This window comes from Theropithecus gelada, chromosome 16 (assembly GCF_003255815.1).
Source record: "Theropithecus gelada isolate Dixy chromosome 16, Tgel_1.0, whole genome shotgun sequence".
Classification (NCBI taxonomy): Eukaryota; Metazoa; Chordata; class Mammalia; order Primates; family Cercopithecidae; genus Theropithecus; species Theropithecus gelada.
This window is the reverse complement of record NC_037684.1, coordinates 63,439,641-63,463,024: the sequence shown is the minus strand read 5'-3', so window position 1 is coordinate 63,463,024 and position 23,384 is coordinate 63,439,641. Positions and strand designations below refer to the sequence as shown.

General features: G+C 52.1%; 1 protein-coding gene across 6 annotated transcripts in view; it reads left to right on the top strand.

Moving 5' to 3' along the window:
• Positions 1–12,494, top strand: part of DLG4 (discs large MAGUK scaffold protein 4) — a 30,891-nt gene extending 18,397 nt beyond the window's left edge. For all 6 annotated transcript variants that reach the window (XM_025361176.1, XM_025361177.1, XM_025361178.1 and 3 more), the window contains 12 exons: positions 5,178–5,473; positions 5,655–5,757; positions 5,898–6,012; positions 7,796–7,972; positions 8,252–8,288; positions 8,381–8,408; positions 8,538–8,585; positions 8,668–8,769; positions 9,134–9,306; positions 10,241–10,350; positions 10,915–11,006; positions 11,564–12,494. In XM_025361176.1, coding sequence (XP_025216961.1) covers positions 5,178–5,473; positions 5,655–5,757; positions 5,898–6,012; positions 7,796–7,972; positions 8,252–8,288; positions 8,381–8,408; positions 8,538–8,585; positions 8,668–8,769; positions 9,134–9,306; positions 10,241–10,350; positions 10,915–11,006; positions 11,564–11,670 — 1,388 coding nt within the window. In that variant the 3' untranslated portion in view covers positions 11,671–12,494. The remainder of the gene's footprint in view (positions 1–5,177; positions 5,474–5,654; positions 5,758–5,897; positions 6,013–7,795; positions 7,973–8,251; positions 8,289–8,380; positions 8,409–8,537; positions 8,586–8,667; positions 8,770–9,133; positions 9,307–10,240; positions 10,351–10,914; positions 11,007–11,563) is intronic.
• Positions 12,495–23,384: the final 10,890 nt, after the last annotated feature.

Here is a 23,384-nt window from a genome sequence, read left to right as displayed (position 1 = left end):
GGCCTAGACTTGATTTCTTTTTTTTTTTAATTTTTTTTTTTTTTTTTTTTTTGAGACGGAGTTTCGCTTTTGTTGCCCAGGCTGGAGTGCAATGGTGCGATCTTGGCTCACTGCAACCTCCGTCTCCCAGGTTCAAGCGATTCTCCTGCCTCAGCCTCCCGAGTAGCTGGGATTACAGGCATGTGCCACCACCCCAGCTAATTTTGTGTGTGTGTATGTATATATGTATGGTTTTTTTTTTTTTTTTTTTTTTTTTTCCAGACAGAGTCTTGCTCTGTCGCCCAGGCTGGAGTGCAGTGGCGCAATCTTGGCTCACTGCAAGCTCTGCCTCCTGGGTTCATGCCATTCTCCTGCCACAGCCTCCCAAGTAGCTGGGACTACAGGTGCCCGGCACCACGCCTGGCTAATTTTTTGTATTTTTAGTAGAGACAGGGCTTCACCATGTTAGCCAGGGTGGTTTTGATCTCCTGACCTCGTGGCCCACCAGCCTTGGCCTCCCAAAGTGCTGGGATTACAGGCGTGAGCCACCGTGCCCGGTGGGCCAAACTAATTTTTGTATTTTTAGTGGAGACAGGGTTTCACCATGTTGGCCAGACTGGTCTCCAATGCCTGACCTCAGGTGATGTGCCCTCCTCGGCCTCCCAAAGTGCTGAGATTACAGGCGTGAGCCACCGTGCCCAGCCTCCGTGAACTTACGAAGAAGGCAAGGATGCCTCTTCCCACTGCTGTTATCCTTCATTGCTATAGAGCAGGGTTTCTCAATGTTACTCCTGGCATTTTTGGACCCAATAACTATTCATTGTGGGGGGTTGTTCTGTGCCTTGTGGGATATTAAGCAGCATTCCTGGTCTCTGTCTATCATATGACAGTGGTACTCCTCCGCCTCAGTCATAACAATAAAAAATGTTGTGACAGAATTGCCCCAGCGAAATTATGGTAGTTGAGAATCGCTACTTTAGAGATTTCAGACAGTGTAACAAGACAAGAAGAACAGTTACATTTGGAAGGGAAAAAAAAAGTTATCTTTATTTGTAAATTATACTACTGTGCATCTAGATCAAAATGTAAGTGAATTAACTGAATACATATGGGAAGTTAAAATGTGGCTATTTGTTGGCTGGGCGTGGTGGCTCAGTCCTGTAATGTCAGCACTTTGGGAGGCTGAGGCGGGTGGATCACCTGAGGTCGGGAGTTTGAGAACAGCTTGGCCAACATGGAGAAACCCTGTCTCTATTAAAACTACAAAAAAAATTAGCTGGGTGTGGTGGCGGGCGCCTGTAATACCAGCTAATCCTGAGGCTGAGACAGGAGAATCACCTGACCCTGGGAGGCAGAGGTTGTGGTGAGCCAAGATCGTGCAACCGCAGTCCAGCCTGGGTGACAGAGTGAGACTCCATCTCAAAAAGAAAAGAAAAAAAAAAGACCAGGTGCGGTGTCTCACTCCTGTAATCCCAGCACTTTGGGAGGCCAAGGCTGGTGGGTCACGAGGTCAGGAGTTCAAGACCAGCCTGGCCAACATGGTGAAACCCCGTCTCTACTAAAAATACAAAAATTAGCCAGGTGTGGTGCACATGCCTGTAATCCCAGCTACTCGGGAGACTGAGGCAGAGAATTGCTTGAACCCGGGAGGTGGAGGTTGCTGTGAGCTGAGATGGCACCACTGCACTCTAGCCTGGGCAACAGAGTGAGACTACATCTCAAAAAAAAAAAAAAAAAACCAAAACAGGCCAGGCGCGGTGGCTCACGTCTGTAATCTCAGCACTTTGGGAGGCCGAGACGGGTGGATCGCCTGAGGTCGGGAGTTCGAGACCAGCCTGACCAAAATGGAGAAGCCCTGTCTCTACTAAAAATACAAAATTAGCCAGACATGGTGGCGCATGCCTGTAATCCCAGCTACTCAGGAGGCTGAGGCAGGAGAATTGCTTGAACCTGGGAGCCGGAGGTTACGGTGAGCTGAGATCGTGCCATTGCACTCCAGCCTAGGCAACAAGAGCAAAACTCTCTCTCAAAAAAAAAAAAAAAAGGAATGTGGCTATTTGTGAGATAAATAACAGGAATTAGTAACTTCCCAGCAATAAGAAGATGTAGTGAATAAAAAGTCCCCTTTTGCCATAGAAAAAAATTCTATAAAATTATTAGAAATAGAAACTTGACAAGAAATGTAAGATTTGTGTGAAGAAAATGACAAGACTTTACTGAAAGACGTAAAACAAGACTGGAAGGGGTGAAGAGTCACACTGTGTTTCTGGATGGAAAAACTTAATATGCTAAAGATCTCAACCGGCTCCAAATTAATCTCTACATTCCCTTCAATCCTAATCAGAATTTTAATGTTGTTTCCCTGCTGGGAACTTGGAAGGTTGATGCTAAAATTCGACTGGAAAAATTTGTGTGGGGGAAAAGCTAAAACATTTTGGAAAAGAATAATGAGGTGTGGCAGCCCGTACAAAATATGAAATAATACTGTAAAACCGTATTAAAATCACATGGTACTGTTCCTAAATACCATAACCTACCAAAAGGAACCTGGGAGCGTCGGAAGAAGGGTCAATTTAAAATCTTTGGCAATAAATGTATAAGATGAGCTGCTAACTTCTTTCATACTAGAGAGCAAGGAAGGTATCCAAGACTAATAGGTTCTCAGCAAAGACACAGGATCCAAATCGAAGAGGCTTCTACTGGCCAGTGAAAACTCATTAAATATATTAAAACCTTTAAGGTAATAATAATACTTAAAAATATTTTGGCCGGGTGTGGTGGCTCACGCCTGTAATCTCAACACTTTGGGAAGTCGAGGCGGGCGGATCACCTGAGGTCAGGAGTTCGAGACCAGCCCGCCCAACATGGCAAAACCCCATCTCTACTAAAACCACAAAAAATTACCCGGGCGTGGTGGCGGGCACCTGTAATCCCAGCTGCTCGGGAAGTTGAGGCAGGAGAATCGCTTGAACCTGGGAGGCAGAGGTTGCAGTGAGCCGAGATTGCACCAACTGCGTCCCCCCAAAAAAAAAATTTTTTTTGGAGGATGCTAGGCAATCTCATTCATTCTGAAATTGGTGAATAAAGGGAGAGAGGCATGCAGAGAGAGGCATGCATTTATCCTCCCTTTAGTGTGCAGACTACCTCAGAGAGTAACCAATAGGTTGACACAGGGCTGGTTTTTTTTTGTTGTCGTTGGAGGCAGGTCTTGCTTTGTCACCCAGCAGGCTGGAGTGCAGTGGTATGATCTTGGCTCACTGCAACTTCCGCCTCCTGGGCTCAAGCGATCCTCCCACCTCAGCCTCCCGAGTAGCTGGGATTACAGGCGAGTGCCATCATGCTCAGGTAACGTTTAACTTTTGTCTTTTGTAGAGATAGGGTTTCACCATGTTATCCAAGCTGGAGGATTTTTTTTTTTTTTTTTTTTTTTTTTGAGAGAGAGTCTCGTTCTGTCACCCAGGCTGGAGTGCAGTGGCACAATCTTGGCTCATTACAACCTCCGCCTCCTGAGTTCAAGCAATTCTCCTGCCTCGGCCTCCCGAGTACCTGGGATTATAGACATGAGCCACCACGCCCAGCCGATTTTTGTATTTTTGGTAGAGACGGGATTTCACTATGTTAGCCAGGTTACTCCTAACCTCAAGTAATCTGCCTGCCTTGGCCTCCACAGTGCTGGGATTACAGGCGTGAGCCACTATGCCTGGCTAAGATTTTTCTTTTTTAAAGAAGAATTCCCACTAATAAATGTTCCCCACTCCAAAGAAAGAAAGAAGTAGAATATCACCATTTTGCAGTCCCTGATACATATCAGAACCAGGCGGTGATTGTCAGTGTGGCTAAAACTCACCTGAAAGGCTGATGGGGCGCCATATAATGGATGGACAGGGCTGACGACCCTGAACCTACCATTAATCTTACCTGACAGAAAGACAACCAGACATTGTATCCTGTGGTGATGCCGTAGGAAGAACATAGTGCTACCTATGAAGTATACAGGACTTACTAAAAAAACCTCTGAATTGAACTTGAAACTGATCAAGCCTCCAGCATGAACTGCCAGTTTACAGGAGATACAGGGGCAGAGGCATAGGCTAAACAAACCACAGGAGGGTAAGCAGTAATTTCCCTGTTAGAATTTCCCTCATAGGGCCAGGTGTGGTGGCTCACGCCTGTAATCCCAGCACTTTGGGAGGCACAGGCGGGTGGATCACGAGGTCGGGAGATCAAGACCATCCTGACTAACACGGTGAAACCCCGTCTCTACTAAAAATACAAAAAAATTAACCGGGAGTGGTGGTGGGTGCCTGTAGTCCCAGCTACTCTGGAGACTGAGGCAGGAGAATGGCGTGAACCCAGGAGGTGGAGCTTGCAGTGAGCCGAGATTGAGCCACTGCACTCCAGCCTGGGTGACAGAGCAAGACTCCGCCTCAAAAAAAAAAAAAAAAAAAAAGAATTTCCCTCATAGGCTGGTCAAGGTGGCTCACGCCTGTAATGCCAGCACTTTGGGAGGCATAGGCGGGTGGATCATTTGATGTCAGAAGTTCAAGACCAACCTGGCCAACATGGTGAAACACCATCTCTACTAAAAATACAAAAATTAGCTGGGCGTGGTGGTGCGTGCCTGTAATTCCAGCTACTCGGGAGGCTGAGGCATGAGAATCGTTCGAACCTGGGAGGCAGAGGCTTCTGTGAGCTGAGATCACGGCACTGCACTCCAGCCTGAGACTCCTTCTCAAAAAAAAAAAAAAAAAAAAAAAAGAATTTCCCTCATAGAATGTGGGAAATTCTTTTAGAGAAATGACCTAGTTTTTCTTAACAAATGGATGGCAAAGAGTTGGGGGGAAAAAGAGGGAGAAGAATTTTATGGATTAAGAGATTTGAGTGACACAGGAACCAAAAGAAAAGTCCCAAAGCGTAATATTAATGTTCCCTTTGACTTCCCCATCCCTGGCATACTGAGGACATATAATGTTTAAATTCTTTATCCCTTAGGACAACCAGCCTGTGATGTCACGTCTAAATTCCTGACCCCTGACGTCACTGTGATCCGATATCCCCTTACCACCCCACCCCGGCGTCTCTGAGAGAACAACTTCCCTTCCAGCTGACTTTGGCTCTCCTGGCACCTGGGGAGAAGGTTGGGTGGCGGATGCTGTTTCCCTCCAGGCACTTTCATCTCTGCCCTGTGTCTTCCTCAGCTTATTCTCAGCACCTGGACAACGAGATCAGTCACAGCAGCTACCTGGGCACCGATTACCCCACAGCCATGACCCCCACTTCCCCTCGGCGCTACTCCCCAGTGGCCAAGGACCTGCTCGGGGAGGAAGACATTCCCCGAGAACCGAGGCGAATTGTGATCCACCGGGGCTCCACGGGCCTGGGCTTCAACATCGTGGGTGGCGAGGACGGTGAAGGCATCTTCATCTCCTTTATCCTGGCCGGGGGCCCTGCAGACCTCAGTGGGGAGCTGCGGAAGGGGGACCAGATCCTGTCGGTGAGGGAAGGCCTGCCCCTACCTGCACCACCCCCTCCCCTCAGGGCAGAGCGCAGAGCTCTTGGGGAGGGGCCTGGGTGGGCTGCAGCCGAGTCCTCTTGCGGGACCACTCCCTGCTCCACCTGGACCCAGAAGTGCTGGCTTCTGTCTCTGGTGACACAGCCTGTCCTCCTCTCTCTAGGTCAACGGTGTTGACCTCCGAAATGCCAGCCACGAGCAGGCCGCCATTGCCCTGAAGAATGCAGGTCAGACGGTCACGATCATCGCTCAGTATAAACCAGAAGGTACCAGGCCAGAAGTTCCTGTCTTGTGAGCTAAAATGGCCCTTAGAACTCTGCCTCCTCAGCTGATGGCTTCAGTAGGGGAGGACAGGGGTGGCAGTAGGATGGGGACAGAGCTCAGGAACCTCCCTGTCCTTCCTCAGAGTACAGCCGATTCGAGGCCAAGATCCACGACCTCCGGGAACAGCTCATGAACAGCAGCCTGGGCTCAGGGACTGCCTCCCTGCGGAGCAACCCCAAAAGGGGTTTCTACATCAGGTCAGAGGCTCCCTGGGCTGGGCTCCTCCGCCCCTCTGCGTTCCTGGGCACTCTGTGCCTGGCCCGGGCCTCAGCCGCTCCTCCTCTCTACCCTGCCTGCTCTGACTCCCCACCCCAGGCCTGAGGCGCAGCGGGGGTTCATGGGCTTCACTGCACAGGTTAACGTTTGAAATACTCCCTGTCGATGGGAAAATAGCCTCTACCCCAAGTATCCCAGTTGCCTTCTAGCCCCTGGTCATCCCAGCGCTTCCTCGGGACTCCCAGGCCACCGCACAATTTGGCTTCTCGAAGGTTAATGCTTGGTGGAGCATGGTCCTCTAGGGTATTTGGAGTGTTGCCCCAGCCTTCACATCCCTGTGGGCAGTTCCAGAGAGGTGGGCTGCAGCTCCGTGGTGCCTGCCCCCGTCTCTCCAGCGGTACTGTGGGCAGTTCCAGAGAAGGGGGCTGCAGCTCTGTGGTGCCTGCCCCCGTGTCTCCAGTGGCATTTTCTCCCCTCTTAGGGTTCGTCTCCATTGACTCTTTTTGTGGCTTAGGTTTCTGCCAAAGCACATCTCCGTCCCGCCCCCGCGGGTCACCCCCCACTTTTCTCCCCGTCTGGCCCTGTGGCTTGCATGGCCTCGTCTGCCACTCCGCTCTGCAGATGTCTCTCGGAGCTGTTGGCCCTGGCTGACCTCTTTCTGGAGGTCAAGACCTGCACTTCTGGCCATCTGCTTTCTGGCCATCTCCACTGGGATGTCCCACAGGCATCCCACACTCAACATGTCCCACACAGAGCTCACCATCCTGCTGTGGAACTGTGTTCTGTCCTGCTGTGCCAGCAGTTTCCCTCTTGCTGAATGGCATCACCGGCCACCCGGATGCTGGCTCCCACCTGAGCCCTTGCTCTGCCCTTCCTCCCTGCTTGGGGCCAGTTGGTCCCCAACGTTGTTCTGACTCCCAGTGACCACAGGGGTTATGTGGTGGCTCCCAGGGGGAGCATCATGTGGTTGTCACACTCCCAGGGGGCCCAGGGTCTCCTCCCTCCTCTCCAGGCCCATTGCTTTCCTGCGCATCTTCATTCCTTCTCTGGTTCTGACCCCAGGGGTTGTGACTTACTGATGGAGATTTGATACTGGTAAGGGTAATCATTAGTTGGAAACACGGGACCTTTCTTTTTCTTATGAATTTGGGCAGATTGAAGGTTACCCTGTGACTTTTTTTTTTGAGATGCGAGTCTCGCTCTGTCGCCCAGGCTGGAGTGCAGTGGCGTGCTCTCCGCTCACTGCAAGCTCCGCCTCCCGGGTTCACGCCATTCTCCTGCCTCAGCCTCCTGAGTAGCTGGGACTACAGGTGCCTGCCACCACGCCTGGCTAATTTGTGTGTGTGTGTGTATTTTTAGTAGAGACGGGGTTTCACTGTGTTAGCCAGGATGGTCTCAATCTCCTGACCTCGTGATCCACCCGCCTTGGCCTCCCAAAGTGCTGGGATTACAGGCGTGAGCCACCATGCCTGGCTGTACCCCTGTGACTTTATGACGTGCATGTGTACTGCAAGCTGCTTTCTTGAGAGGATTGAGTTCGAGCCCTCCCTCTGGAAACTGGACTCAGTGTGGACTGAATGATGGCTAACAGTTGTGGTGATTATGAGTGATAGTCAGCGTTTGGTCCCCACACAGTTTTGGGTTCCTCGGCATCCATTGCACTCATGGGAGGGCCATCTGCAGACCTCTGTCACTGAAGGGTGACTGGGGCATCCTTCTTGGAGTCTTCAGCTGGGCTCTGACCAATAGCCACTTGCCCTCCAGGGCCCTGTTTGATTACGACAAGACCAAGGACTGCGGCTTCCTGAGCCAGGCCCTGAGCTTCCGCTTTGGGGACGTGCTGCATGTCATCGATGCTAGTGATGAGGAGTGGTGGCAGGCACGGCGGGTCCACTCTGACAGTGAGACCGACGACATTGGGTTCATCCCCAGCAAACGGCGGTGAGGCTTCTGGGCTCTGTAGGCTTCTTGCCACAGGCACTGAAGTTTCCAAGGTCCCCCAGGGTGGGCAGCCAACAGGGGATGCGTTTGCCCTCTGAACTCCTAGCAGTTTGTCTGCTGGGCCCTCCTGGGGACCCTGGCTCCCATGAGCCTTTGGGAAGGACAGCTCCTCATTGAGGAACACAGTGCCCAGGGCTGTCAGCTGGCCTGGAGCGTGGGGGCAGCAGGGTTCCTCACTGGGCATTCCCCTACCCGCCTATCTCTCCATGTATCCCACAGGGTTGAGCGACGAGAGTGGTCAAGGTTAAAGGCCAAGGTAGGTGGAGGAGGGCGTGAGCCTGGGTAGAAGCGTGAGGGCTCATGGAGCTGAGCTGGTAACTAACGCCGTGGCCTGCTTTTTCTTCCTAGGACTGGGGCTCCAGCTCTGGATCACAGGGTAGGTAGGGTCAGTTTGGGAAGATGTGGGTGAGAGAAGCACTGAGCTGCTTTTGATATCCTCAAGGGAGAGACAGGGCTCCAGGTCCCCTGTTTCAGAGCCCCTTGCAGATGCCCCACCTCCCACCAGGTCGAGAAGACTCGGTTCTGAGCTACGAGACAGTGACGCAGATGGAAGGTGAGCCCTGGCCCCTGCCTTGGCCCCAGCGCCTGCTGCTCCCCCAACCCTGTGCTCGGCCTAAGCCAGGCTTTCTCTGCAGTGCACTATGCTCGCCCCATCATCATCCTTGGGCCCACCAAGGACCGCGCCAACGATGATCTTCTCTCCGAGTTCCCCGACAAGTTTGGATCCTGTGTTCCCCGTGAGTGCTGGGGCCTTGGATGGAGGAGAAGGTGGAGGTGGGGGTGGGACGGAGGAGGCCCATCCCTGGGGCCATAGGTAGAGCCTTTGGGGGATTGGTGTGTAGGGGGATACAGGGTTTCTGCAAGAAGGGGTGCTTCTCAACCACACTCTCATTTCACAGTACCCATGCCCAGGCCAGAAACTTGGAGGCCCTGGAGGGTGCTAGGGGAAGCGGTTCTGGCCCTCTGCAGTCTTGGTCTCCCTGGAAGCTCCCTTTCACCAAAGGACCAGCTGGGCACTGTGGGGATTTGATTGAAGTAGGCAGGATTTAAGCTAGAGGGATGGTGGTTAGATCTTTGGGGGGTGGGGTGACTTCCTGGCAGATACGACACGGCCCAAGCGGGAGTATGAGATAGATGGCCGGGATTACCACTTTGTGTCGTCTCGGGAGAAAATGGAGAAGGACATTCAGGCGCACAAGTTCATTGAGGCCGGCCAGTACAACAGCCACCTCTATGGGACCAGCGTTCAGTCCGTGCGAGAGGTGGCAGAGCAGGTAGGACCTGGCGGGCACCTGGTCCTCTTCCTTCTCCCCTCTCCCCACCCCATTGCCTCCCTCCAGCTCTCTCTAACTCTCTCTTTCTCTGTCTCTTTCCCTGCTGGGTCTCGACTCCGCTCCTCCACCTCCTTCTCCTCTTGGGCAACTCTGACCGCCTGCTCTCTGCCCCTGCTCTCTCTCCCGCCTCCCTCGCTTCCTGACCCCAAATTTCCCATCACCATCTGGCCTCTTTCTCTCCCCACTCCCTCCTCCTTGCCCCATTTCTCCTCTCTTCCCATGGCCTTGTCTTTGGTGGCTTGGCCTTCCCCACTGGGTCCCTCCCGTTTTCCTGACTCCCCTCTGGTCCTCTCCCCTGCCTCACCCTTTCCTGGGGCCCCGCTCCCTTCTCCCACTCCTCTGCTAACTCCTTTCCTTTCCCCACTGCTCCCCACCCTGCCCTCCCTCCCTCCACGGTTCCTTTCTCCATCTGCCTCCCTCCCTCCCATCTGTCTCCTTGTTCCTTCCATCTGTCTGTCCTCTGTCCGTCCTCCCCTCCCTCCTCCCTCTATCCTACTTCCTTTCTCCTTTTTCTTGGCTTTCCTTCCGGCCTGTGTCACCTCTGCCTTACACACCCCGCCCCACTCGCTGCTGCCCCGGCTCTGCCACCATCTCTTGGGTCCCTGTCTGCCTGGTGCTCCTCCCTTCCTCCATTCTGTCCTGTCCCTGCCCTCTCCCCGTGCTCTCCATCTTCCCTTTCCTTTCTCTGTCTTTTACTCTGTCCCTGCCCTCTTCCTGCCTGACTCTCTGCCCCCGTGTTTCTTGACATCCATGTCACTCCCCTTCGGCCAACCTCCCATTCCCCACCTCTCCCCGTCCCATGTCCCTCCGGCACTGCTGTCTGTCCTTTCCCGCCACCTGCTGGCCCCCCTCCGCCCACCCTGCCTGCCCCCAGGGGAAGCACTGCATCCTCGATGTCTCGGCCAATGCCGTGCGGCGGCTGCAGGCGGCCCACCTGCACCCCATCGCCATCTTCATTCGCCCCCGCTCCCTGGAGAATGTGCTGTGAGTATAGTCCTGGGGGCCTCCCCTCTGCTCCCCCAACACATGTGGCCCTGGGCCTCACTAGGCCTCTGCAGTCAACTCTCCCTTCAGAACGCTGGACAGCGGTTTCAGCAACCCCAGAGGGGGATTCCTGAAACCCAGCGGAACCTGGAATCCAGGAGACCTGGAACCCAGAGGATGCGGGGAATCGGGCCTTTCCCCTCCTCTCCTGCCTTGGGCTAGACGGGACTACATCTCCCAGCAGCCCCTGGGGTATACCAGCAGGGGCGAGTCAGGGCCTCCGGGGCTGTTGGGAGTTGGAGTCCGAATCCCGTCTCTGGGGCTGAAGGCTGGAAGGATGAAGCTCTGGAAATGTCCCTGGAGTAGCCACACCTGGCTGGGGCGGTTGGGGTGGGGGGGTCTCATCTGTGGCCCCAGAGGATACTGGGAATTGTATTTTTTTTTTTTTGCTATGTGCTCCAAATAGAAGAATACTAGTTGTAACTTAACATTCCTAGATAGAGGAGGTAAAAGGTAGGGTCAGGTGGGCCCAGTCTCAGGCCTGCTCTCCCTCCCTCTTCACAGAGAGATTAACAAGCGGATCACAGAGGAGCAAGCCCGCAAAGCCTTCGACAGAGCCACCAAGCTGGAGCAGGAGTTCACAGAGTGCTTCTCAGGTGAGGCCACAGCAAGGCTGTCGCCAGCACGTAGGGTGCCTTTGCTCGGATTAGAAAGAGCTCCCCCGCCACTCCCAGTGGATGGTTTAGAAAGAGGTGCCCCTGTGGGCGTGGCATGGGGGCTTACGCCTATAATCCCAGCACTTTGGGAGGCCGAGGCAGGTGGATCACCTGAGGTCAGGAGTTCAAGACCAGCCTGGCCAACATGATGAAACCCTGTCTCTAGTAAGAATACAAAAGTTAGCAGGGCGTGGTTTCGGGCACCTGTAATCCGAGCTACTCAGGAGGCTGAGGCAGGAGAATTGCTTGAACCTGGAGGCGGAGGTTGCAGTGAACCGAGATCGCACCACTGCACTCCGGCCTAGGCACTAAGAGTGAAACTCAGTCTCAAAAAAAAAAAAAAAAAAAGAGGTGCCCCTTTGGGTGGGTACAGCCTCATGGCTCATGGCTTGGAGAATTAGAAAGAGGTGCCCCTTCCTCTGGGCTGGTGCCACTCCCTTGGCCAGGTGTCCTCTGGCCCTTCCTTGGCCTTACTCCCTGCTCCACCCCACTCCCAGCCATCGTGGAGGGTGACAGCTTTGAGGAGATCTACCACAAGGTGAAGCGTGTCATCGAGGACCTCTCAGGCCCCTACATCTGGGTTCCAGCCCGAGAGAGACTCTGATTCCTGCCCTGGCTTGGCCTGGACTCGCCCTGCCTCCATCACCTGGGCCCTTGGTCTGGACTGAATCGCCCAAGCCCTTGGCTCCCCCCGGCCTCCCTCCCACCCCTTCTTATTTATTTCCTTTCTAACTGGATCCAGCCTATTGGAGGGGGGACACTCCTCTGCATGTATCCCCGTACCCCAGAACTGGGCTCCTGAATGCCAGGAACCTGGGGTCTGGGGGGGGAGCTGGGCTCCTGGTTCCGAGCCCTTGCTCCTTAGGATCCCCGCCCCCGCCCGCCCCCAATGCACACACAGACCCACCGGGGGCCACCTGCCCTCCCCCATCTTCTCCCACACACATTCCAGAAGTCAGGGCCCCCTCGAGGAGCACCCGCTGCAGGGATGCAGGGCCACAGGCCTCCGCTCTCTCCTGAGGCAGGGTCTGGGGTCACCCCTGCCCTCATCGTAATTCCCCATGTCCCTTGATTTCTCATTTATTTTTTCCACTTTTTTTCTTCTCAAAGGTGGTTTTTTGGGGGGAGAAGCAGGGGACTCCACCGTGGGCCCCTGCCTTCCACACGCCCCCACCTTTTTTCTTTGCCGGTTTGCATGAGTGGAAGGTCTAAATGTGGCTTTTTTTTTTTTTTTTTTTTTTTGGGATTTTTTTTTGGGGGAAAGGGGGGGGGGGGGTGGGGGGAGGGGGAAGGGTGGGGGGGAGGGTGGGGGGCAGGGGTCGGGGGTCGGGTGTCCGGGAGCCAGGGAAGACTGGAAATGCTGCCGCCTTCTGCAATTTATTTATTTTTTCTTTTGAGAGAGTGAAAGGAAGAGACAGATACTTGAAACTCGGTGTGTGGCCTGGTTATTTGGGACCTGGGTGTGGAGGGAGACGGGAGGCTGGAACTTGTCTGGGGCCCTGCAAACTTAGTCCAGCTCTGATCCCCGCTGGGCTGTCTCAGCCCTGTTGGGTAGCACAACAGTCCCTAAAGGAAAATAGAGAGGAAACTTCATTCATTCATGTTCATGGAGTTGTGGACAGAGCTAGGCTCTGGAAATGATTTTTTTTTTTTTTTTTTGAGACAATGTCTTACTCTGTCGCCCAGGCTGGAGTGCCATCGTGCGATCTTGGTTCACTGCAACCTCCGCCCCCTGGGTTCAAGCGGTTCTCCTGCCTCAGCTTCTCGAGTCGCTGGGATTACAGGTGCCTGCCGCCGCGCCTGGCTAATTTTTGTATTTTTATTTTTAGTGGAGACGGGGTTTTGCCATGTTGGCCAGGCTGGTCTCAAACTCCTGACCTCAGGTGATCCACCCGGCTCGGCCTCCCACAGTGTTAAGAGTACAGGCATGAGCCACCACGCCCGGCCTTTATGCCTTATCTCTGTGGGAAAAATCTGAGGCAGCTTTTTAAATAATGAGGGTAGGAAAATAAGAATCTAAATGCCAAAGATGAAAACTGGAGAAATGTATACGAGCTATGAGGGTAAATGTGATCTCTGAGCTTCCTGATAGCCATGGCAAAAAAGGAAATTATCAATTACCTAGTTCTTTATTATAAGGGAGAAAGAATTTTAGTTCTTTTAGGGAGTCATATTTTCCTGGCCCTAAGTCCTAACTGAAGCTTCTCAGATCCTGCTATGTAGAATGGTGACTCTCAGCCTTCTGCCTTCTTCATGTGTTTGGCAAGCTCTCAGCGGGAAGGCCTCAGCTGTGGCACAGATGAACCCTGGGAGGCACCTGGTGGGGTACTATTCCTTTCTCTCTCTGATTTTCAGGGGCTCCAGTAGGTAAGGCTGAGGCAGAGGGCCCTAAGTTGTGATGGTTAAATCCCAAACAGTGCAAAAGGGCATTTTTTTAGCCACTCCGGACTAAAGTTGAGAGTTGCATGCAATAGACTAGCCCAGGGGTAGTGATTGTGTGGATGGCGTGGCTGTCCAAGCCTAAACAGGTCCAAGAATAGAGACAGAGATCGCTGAAGGGGTGTCACTTCAACCAGTAGCCATGGATTGCCCTGCAGAATTTTCTATGCAGGACCGAGTCCAACAGGATCCTGGGGATGGGGACCAGGGGTCGGCATTTCTGGAAAGCTCCCAGGTGATTTTGATGTCTCACTGGGTGGAGAAGCACTGCTTCAAAGGATGCTTTTCTTTCCTTTTTTTTTTGAGATGGAGTTTCTCTCTTGTTGCCCAAGCTGGAGTGCAATGGCACGATCTCGGCTCACTGCAACCTCCAACTCCCGGGTTCAAGTGATTCTCCTGCCTCAGCCTCCCAAGTAACTGGGATTACAGGCGCACGCCACCACGCACAGCTATTTTTTTTTGTTTTTTGTTTTGTATTTTTAGTAGAAATGGGGTTTCACCGTGTTAGCTAAGCTGGTCTCAAACTCTTGACCTCAGGTGATCCGCCTGCCTTGGCCTCCCAGAGTGCTGGTATTACAAGCATGAGCCACCGTGCCTGTCCCTGGATGTTTTTCTTTTTTCTTTTTTCTTTTTGAGACGGAGTCTCGCTCTGTCGCCCAGGCTGGAGTGCAGTGGCGCAATCTTGGCTCACTGCAAGCTCCACCTCCCGGGCTCACGCCATTCTCCCGCCTCAGCCTCCGAGTAGCTGGGACTACAGGCGCCCGCCACCTTGCCCGGCTAGTTTTTTGTATTTTTAGTAGAGACGGGGTTTCACCATGTTAGCCAGGATGGTCTCAATCTCCTGACCTCGTGATCCACCCGCCTCGGCCTCCCAAAGTGCTGGGATTACAGGCTTGAGCCACCGCGCCCGGCCTCCCTGGATGTTTTTCAAATAATCCTTCTCTTAGCTTGGTTCTGTGTAATAGCAGATGGCTTGAGGCTGTGATAATGTTCTCTATCATGAGCAGAAGGGAGAAATCTAGGAGCTGAGGAAGGTATGTGTAGGTAATGCATCTGTGTGTTAAACTAGAAGGGGCAGAATCACATAGTTGACCTGGAAGGGGTAGAATCACATAATTTTGCATGTATTATTATTATTATTAGAGACAGAGTTTTGCTCTTGTTGCCCAGGCTGGAGTGTAGTGGCAACATCTCGGCTCACTGCAACCTCTGCCTTCCGGATTCAAGCAATTCTCCTGCCTGAGCCTCCCCAGTAGCTGGGATTACAGGTGCATGCCACCACATCTGGCTAATTTTTTGTTTGTTTGTTTGTTTGTTTTGAGACGGAGTCTCGCTCAGTCCCCCAGGCTGGAGTGCAGTGGCGCAATCTCAGCTCACTGCAAGCTCCGCCTCCCAGGTTCACGCCATTCTCCTGCCTCAGCCTCCCAAGTAGCTGGGACTACAGGTGCCCCCCACCATGCCCGGCTAATTTTTTTGTATTTTTAGTAGAGACGGGGTTTCACCATGTTAGCCAGGATGGCCTCGATCTCCTGACCTCGTGATCCGCCCGCCTTGGCCTCCCAAAGTGCTGGGATTACAGGCGTGAGCCACTGCGCCTGGCCTAATTTTTTGTATTTAGTAGAGACGGGTTTCACCATATTGGTCAGGTTGGTCTTGAACTCCTGACCTCAGGTGATCCACCCGCCTTGGCCTCCCAAAGTGCTGGTATTACAGGCGTGAGCCACCGCACCTGGCCTGCATGCATTATTTTGTAAATTACAATTAATACAAGTACCTGACAACAATTCAGATAAATATAGAAATACATATTGTTTTAAAAAAAGTTCCCTCCCTGTTTCCCTCCACGCATTATTCCTCAGGGGAAGCACGGTTGCAGCTGGGGCTGTATTCTTCCAAGGCCATGGGAGCTCTTCCCTGGCCGCTTGAGAAGGCAATGTAATATAGTGCACTGGAGCCCCAGGCTCCCAAGCAACGTCAGTTCAAATCTTGGCTCCTCTACTCCCCACACTTTTTATTTCTTTCAGTAAATACTTACTTGGATGTTCCTTGGAACTAGGCAGTGTTCTAGATGCTGGGAAGGCAACATCCCTGTCCTTAGGGAACTTTGGGTCCATCCAGTGGAGATGACAGACTATATAGGGAGTAAGTAAACACAGAGCGTTTAGACAATGATGGGTGCTATTATGCAAAGAGAGTGATGGCCCTTGCTGGTTTAGACCGGGCAGTCAGGGAGGCCCCTTGCAGCAGCATTTGGGTTGAGGCCTGAAGGACAACAAAGACTGGGGTGGTGAGAGCGTGCCAAGTAGAGAGAGGAACAATCTGGAAGGAATCAATTTGAAAGGTTGAAGGATAGAAGGAGACCACTGAAGTGGAGTAGGGTGGGGGACAGAGAGAAACAGAAGATGTGTCAGAGAAGTCAGAGAGGCCTGGCACACAGGACTTTCCGTGGATTTATTCAGAGTGGCATAGAAGCTGCCGGAGGGCTGTGAAGGGAACACGGGTTTGTCCCTGAGCAGGTTACTCTGGGTGTGAAGGGGAATATACAGCAGGGGGCAATGGAGAGCCAGCTAGGCTGTTGCTGGGGTTAGGATGAGGGATGATGGTGGAGTCACTGTCACTTTGGGGAGAGCTTAACCTCTCTAAGCCTCAGTATACCTAGCTGTAAAATGGAAATAACTACCTACCTTGCTGGATACCTGTGAGGAATTAATGGTAAAGTACATGTAAAGTCCTCAGCACAGTGCCTGACGCATAGTAGAAAATGGTAGCAATTATTGTCATTGGCCTCTTGGTCTATTTTCAGATATGGATAAATGCAAAAGTTAAAGCCTGGAATCATTTGGAGTTTTTACAAGTTTTACCCTCAAAAAGTAGGAAAGAGGCAGGCCAGGCATGGTGGCTCACGCCTGTAATCACAGCACTGTGAGAGGCTGAGGTGGGCGGATCACGAGGTCAGGAGTTCAAGACCAGCCTGGCCAACATGGTGAAACCCCGTCTCTACTTTAAAAAAAAAAAGCTGGGTGTGGTGGCAGGCGCCTGTAATCCCAGCTACTCCAGAGGCTGAGGCAGGAAAATCGCTTGAACCCGGGAGGCGGAGTTTGCAGTGAGCCCAGATCGTGCCATTGCACTCCAGCTTGGGCGACAGGGCGAGACTCTGTCTCTAAAAGAAAGTAGCAAAGAGGTGTAGAGAGGGTCCTGGGTCAGAGAATGCTGGCTGTCCCAAGGTTGAAAAGGTGGGTGTGCCTGGGGTGGACAGAGTGGTGTTGAGGAGAGAGACCCTGCTGGAGACACGGAGCTTGGGCACCCATTTCTGCAGGCCAGCTTCTTGTCAACTGCAGAGACGGGATATTGAAGCTCTTGGGGTGGGTTGTGTCAGCTCAGATTTAAACTTGTGTGCAGAGGCCCGTCTGCTCCTCTCAGCACTGGTGATCCCGCACTTCCCTTGCCCCGGTGCACAGCCCTCCAGCCCGAAAGGTTGGAGGACAGCCTTCCTTTTCCTCACCCTCCCCTGCTTCATCTCAACCCAATTGCTGCTCAGCCTTTTCTAGATATGGGGCCATTGGCTGCCCTCTCTGGGAAGTTCGTGAAGAGCCCCTGCTTTGCCCCTCCTGCCTGTTTGTTCAGGTGCCTCTTCTTCAGCTCTGCGGGTGTTAGACTCCCTGCAGGCCTGGGAGGAGGTCTAGCTTCAGCCCTTGGGTGCACAGGCCCATCCCAACCATGAGGCTGGAAAGTGCTCCGAGAGGGTTGGCAGTGACTGAGGGAGCTCAGAACCCTCCTTCTCCATAGCAGGGGAAGGGACTGTCTCAACTCAGACAACCCCCGGGCCACCAGCTCTGTCCCAGCGAAGTTGCTAACCACCCTCCGGGGTGTGGGGACAGACATCCTCTGCCATCCTGATCCCAATCTTCCCCCTTTTCTCCTCCTCCCACACTGGAAGAGGCCTTGGAGGTCTAATGCAACTCAAGGCTGTGTTGCTGAGAATGAAACTGAAATCAGCTAGCACGTGCTGAGTACCTGGTGTGTGCCGGCACTGCGCTAGGTGCTTTTCACTCATTATCCCGTTTAACCTTGATGAGCACTCTGAGCCGGGCATGAGCCCATTTTCCAGATGAGGGCAAGGTGGAGCAGGTCCGGCTCATGGAGGGCCTCAGGCTGGTTTTGCAGCACAAGCATCCTTCCTGGAGCCTCAGGCCTTCAGCAAGCTTCCTGTTCAGCAGCCAGGAGCCCTCTTGCTTCCAGCCCTTCTCCTCTGTTCACCAGCTGCTCAGGCCTCCCCCAACCTGAAAATACTCCAGTCTTCCTGATTTACCCTCATGGGAAGTTCATTTCATTATCTCTCCCTAGCAATATGTATATATATATTTTTGGCTGGGCACGATGGCTCACGCCTCTTATCCCGGCACTTTGAGAGGCCAAGGCGGGCGGATCACAAGGTCAGGATATCGAGACCATCCAGGCTAACGTGGTGAAACCCCATGTCTACTAAAAATACAAATAAATAAATAAATAAATAAATAAATCAGCCAGGTGTGGTGGCGGGCGCCTGTAGTCCCAGCTATTTGGGAGGTTGAGGCAGGAGAATGGCGTGAATCCGGGTGGCAAAGGTTACAGTAAGCTGAGATCGTGCTAACCTAACCCTTACTCTCTCTCTCTCTCTCTCTCTCTCTATATATATATATATATATATATATATATATATATTTTTTTTTTTTTTTGAGATGGAGTCTCGCTCTGTCACCCAGACTGGAGTGCAGTGGCGTGATCCTGGCTCACTGCAACCTCTGCCTCCTGGGTTCAAGCAATTCTCCTGCCTCAACCTCCAGAGCAGCTGGGGCGCCTGTAGGCGCCCGCTGCCACGCCCGGCTAATTGTTTTGTATTTTAGTAGAGACTTGGTTTTACTGTGTTGCCCAGGCTGGTCTCCAACTCCTGAGCTCAGGCAATCCGCCCACCTCAGCCTCCTAAAGTGCTAGGATTACAGGCGTGAGCCACGGCACTCGGCCTCCCGAGCAATATTTAACTTGGTACTCATAGTCCCCAGAGCTGGCCCTGAAGCTTGGATGACTGGCAGTCCTGGGTGCTTCCTCCTGCTTCTCCTACTGGCAGGGACTGTGCTCGGCTGCTTTCTTTCCACCATGCCCTGTCACGGGGCGGGGTCACCATGGGGCACTTTGCCACACCTGGACGTCGCCCACTCTGCTTTCAGAGGCTCCTGCTCACAAGTCTCTTCAGACTCCAGACCCATCTACAGTAGCCTCTGGACCCTGGGCAGCTGTGCCACTGTCCCCCGCCTCCCTGGTCCCCTCCTGAGTGCACATTCAGTAGCTACCAGGTCTACGTCATTCCTCTACTGAAGTTCTGCTCATCTGGCCCTCCCCGTCTGGCCTCTAGCCTCACATTTTCTCACTGAGACCAACGCAGCAGCCTCCTGATCATCTCCCTGCCTCTGGGCAAACCATCTCTGAGCCATCACCCACCCCAAGGCCAGGCTGTTGTTAAGCTCACAGATCTGACCTCACCACTGCCCTGACTGCAACTCTTTATGGGCCTTCCTTTGTTATCAGCAATACAAAATTAATACATGAGACTTTCTCCACAAGGAAAATCCAAGGTCCATATCCGTTAAAATTCTTCAATATTTGAAAACATTATTAATTTTTATTAAAGAAAATATTTATTTATTTATTTATTTATTCTGAGACGGAGTCTCGCTCTGTCACCAGGCTGGAGTGCAGTGGCGCTATCTTGGCTCATTGCAACCTCCGCCTCCCAGGTTCAAGCCATTCTCCTGCCTCAGCCTCCCGAGTAGCTGGGACTACAGGCACATAGAGAAAGGGTCTTGGTCTGTTACCCAGGCTGGAGTGAAGTGGCATGATCTTGGTTCACTGCAACCTCCGCCTCCCAGGTTCAAGCGATCCTCTCACCTCAGCCTCCAGAGTAGCTGGGACCACAGGCATGCGCCACCACACCTGGATAATATTTTGTATTTTTGGGTAGAGACAGGGTTTTGCCATGTTATCTAGGTTTGTCTTGAACTCTTGAGCCCAAGCCATCTGCTTACCTCAGTTTCACAGAGTGCTGGGATTACAGGCATGAGCCACTGTGCCTGGCCAAAAAAATTATTTATTTATTTATTTATTTATTTATTTATTTATTTATTGAGACAGAGTCTTGCTCTGTCGCCCAGGCTGGAGTGCAGTGGCCGGATCTCAGCTCACTGCAAGCTCCGCCTCCCGGGTTTACGCCATTCTCCTGCCTCAGCCTCCCGAGTGGCTGGGATTACAGGCGCCCGCCACCTCGCCCGGCTAGTTTTGTTTTGTATTTTTTAGTAGAGACGGGGTTTCATCGCGTTAGCCAGGATGGTCTCGATCTCCTGACCTCATGATCTGCCCACCTCGACCTCCCAAAGTGCTGGGATAACAGGTGTGTTTTCCTGTCACCCAGCCAAAAAATTTATTTTCAAGAAAGGCATTCAAATGTATTAACATACACAGGGATAAACCACAGAGTGGTTACCCTAACCAAGGTATATAATTTTTTTTTTTTCTCCCAAGACGGAGTTTCGCTGTGTCGCCCAGGCTGGAGTGCAGTAGCTCGATCTCGGCTCACTGCAACCTCCACCTCCTGGGTTCAAGTGATTCTCCTGCCTCAGCCTCCCGAATAGCTGGGATTACAGGCACCTGCCACCATACCTGGCTTATATATATATATATATATATATATATATATATATATATATGTATTTTTTTTTGTACTCTTAGTGGAGACGGGGTTTCACTATCTTGGACAGGCTGGTCTTAAACTCCTGATCTCATGATCCACCCACCTCGGCCTCCCAAAGTGCTGGGATTACAGGTGTGAGCCACCGCACCTGGACTATAATCTTTAATTTAATTAAATTAATTTATTTACTTATTTTGAGACAGGATCTCACTCTATCATCCAGGCTGGAGTGCAGGGGCACCATCATAGCTCACTGTGGCCTCAACTCCTGGGCTCAAGTGATCCTCCTACCTCAGCCTCCCAAGTAGCTGAAACTACAGGCACGATGGGGTCTTGCTATGTTGCCCAGTGTGCCTCAAACTCCTGGCCTCAAGCAGTCCTCCTGCCTTGACTTCCCAAAGTGTTGGGATGACAGATGTGAGCCACCAGAGTTGGCCTAACATGTTCTTAAAGGAATAAATGTAAAGGATGCGTGAATTCTCAGAGGGCATCGATCTACTGCCATTGTAGCATAGTTTTTTTTTAGCTACTTTTTCGTTTTCAGTATTATCTCTGGTATTTTGCAGAGGGCCTGGAAGTTAGTGGCCCGGTACATGGTATTATTTGTTTCCCTTCCATCTCTGACTTCCGTTCTAAAGTTACTTGCTTTGCCAAGTGTGGTGGCACGAACTTGTAATCCTAGCTACTCAGGAGGCTGGGGAGGGAGGATTACTTGAGGCCAGGAGTTTGAGATCAGTCTGGGCAACACAGTGAGACCCTCATCTCTAAAAATAATAATAATAATAGAATAAATGTTATTGGCTTTGGAGTTTTTAGCACTGATCCAAGCCCTACCCCCTAATCAATGAGTTTGGGGAATGAGGGTTATAGAGTAGAAATCAGATTTGAAAGTCTCTTACTCCAGTATAATGCGCAAACAGAAAAATGCACATATCATAAGTGCACAGCTTTCTGCAGTTTTGCAAGCTGAACACCACCATGGTGTAACCAGCATCCAGACCCAGGAGCTGAACTTTTCCATCATCCCCAAGCGCCTCTTGTGCTCTCGGCTAGTCACTATTTCTGCAAGGGAGGCATGGTGGTGGGCACCTGTAGTCCCAGCTACTTGGGAGGCTGAGGCAGGAGAATGGCGTGAACCCGGGAGGTGGAGCCTGGAGTGAACCAAGATTGTGCCACTGCACTCCAGCCTGGGCGACAGAGCGAGACTCTATCTCAAAAAAAAAAAAAAATTCTTTTTTTTTTTTTTTGAGATGCAGTATCTCTCTCTGCGCCCACGCTGGAGTGCAATGGCACAATCTCGGCTCACTGCAACCTCTGTCTCCCAGGTTCAAGCATTTCTCCCACTTCAGCCTCCCATGTACCTGGGATCACAGGTGCCTGCCACCATACCTGGCTAATTTTTGTATTTTTAGTAGAGACGGGATTTTGCCATGTTGGCCAGGCTGGTCTCGAACTCCTGACCCTCAGTTAATCCGCCTGGCTCGGTCTCCCAAAGTGCTGGGATTACAGGCATGAGTCACCGCACCCAACCAGGTGACCACTATTCCGACCGAAATAATGTAGGTTCATTTGCCTGAATAAGCCAGATTGTAAGTGATTATATTAAAGGATGTTTAATTAACAGCCCAACAGTCAACAAAATCATTGGCCATTGTCCCAGCACATGTAAATGACACGGTGGTTGTCAGGACACAGACAAAGGAGGGCACACACAGAGCTGTCACATTTTATGCAAGGGATGTGTTCCTGAATATCTCACATCATTGAAAATTCTCAAAATTCAAGCCTTGTTTTCTCACTGAAATAACTGTAAAGTAGGATTTGGATGATTTCACATTTGGACCTAAAGTGAGACTTATTACCTTTTTTTTTTTTTGAGACAAAGTCTTGCTCTTGTCACCCAGGCTGGAGTGCAATGGCGCGATCTCAGCTCACTGCAACCTCCGCCTCCCGCGTTCAAGCGATTCTCCTGCCTCAGCCTCCTGAGTAGCTGGGATTACAGGCCTGCACCTGGCTCATTTTTATATTTTTAGTAGAGACGCAGTTTCACCATGTTGGCCAGGCTGGTCTCAAACTCCTGACCTCAGGTGATCCACCCACCTTGGCCTCCCACAGTGCTGGGATTACAGGCATGAGCCACTGTAGCCAGCTTAAATTTATTATCTTTTTTTTTTTTTTGAGATGGAGTCTTGCTGTCACCAGGCTGGAGTGCAGTGGCACGATCTTGGCTCACTGCAACCTCCGCCTCCTGGGTTCAAGCGATTCTCCTGCCTCAGCCTCCTGAGTAGCTGGGATTACAGACATGCACCACCATGCCCCGCTAATTTTTGTATTTTTGGTAGAGACGGGGCTTCATCATGTTGGCCAGGCTGGTCTTGAACCTCTGACCTCAGGTGATCCGCCCGCCTTGGCCTCCCACAGTGCTGGGATTACAAGCGTGAGCCACTGCGCCCAGCCAAGATTATCTTTAATACTGCCTGATTTCCAAGTGAGCATAATTCAAATTCACATGGCTCTCTCTGAAGCTCCGTGGGGCTGTAAGGGACCATGGTTTAGCATCTCTGGGACACTGGAGCCCAGCTGTGTCAACCGGATGGGATCCTGGCTCTGGGTGTGGTTCTGGGGCCTGAACGCAGTGCCTGGAGTCAGGCTGTTCACGTTCTAGTCTACCCTTTGCTGCGTCCTTGCAGCATGACCCTGGGCAAGCTCTTACCTTATAGGGCCTTAGCTTTCTCATCTGTGAAATGTGATGTGCTCTGGGGATAATGAGAGAAGTTCATGAACGCAGTGACCTGAGGCACAGAGTAGCAGCGAATGGAGGTTTGCTGGCACCAGTCCCAGCGGAGGCTCGCCTGCGTCTCCCGGAACCAAACCGGCCCTCATGCTGCTTGGAAGACTTTACTCCCCAGGAGAGGGAAGCAAGTCAGGCCAGAGCTGGGAAGCCTGGGGCTCGGCCCCGCAGGAAACTGGGGCCTGCAGCTCATGTGCCAGGGTCACAGGCCTGGATTGGGCAAGAGCAGAGAACCGGTTCCTCTGATCCTGTTCAGGGATATTTGGAGACACCAATCGTTCTGGGGAATTTAGAGGCAGGAAGCGAAACGGGGAGGGAGGGGGGATATGGCAAATCCCATCCCAGCGCCTCCTGGCCTGGCACCCCT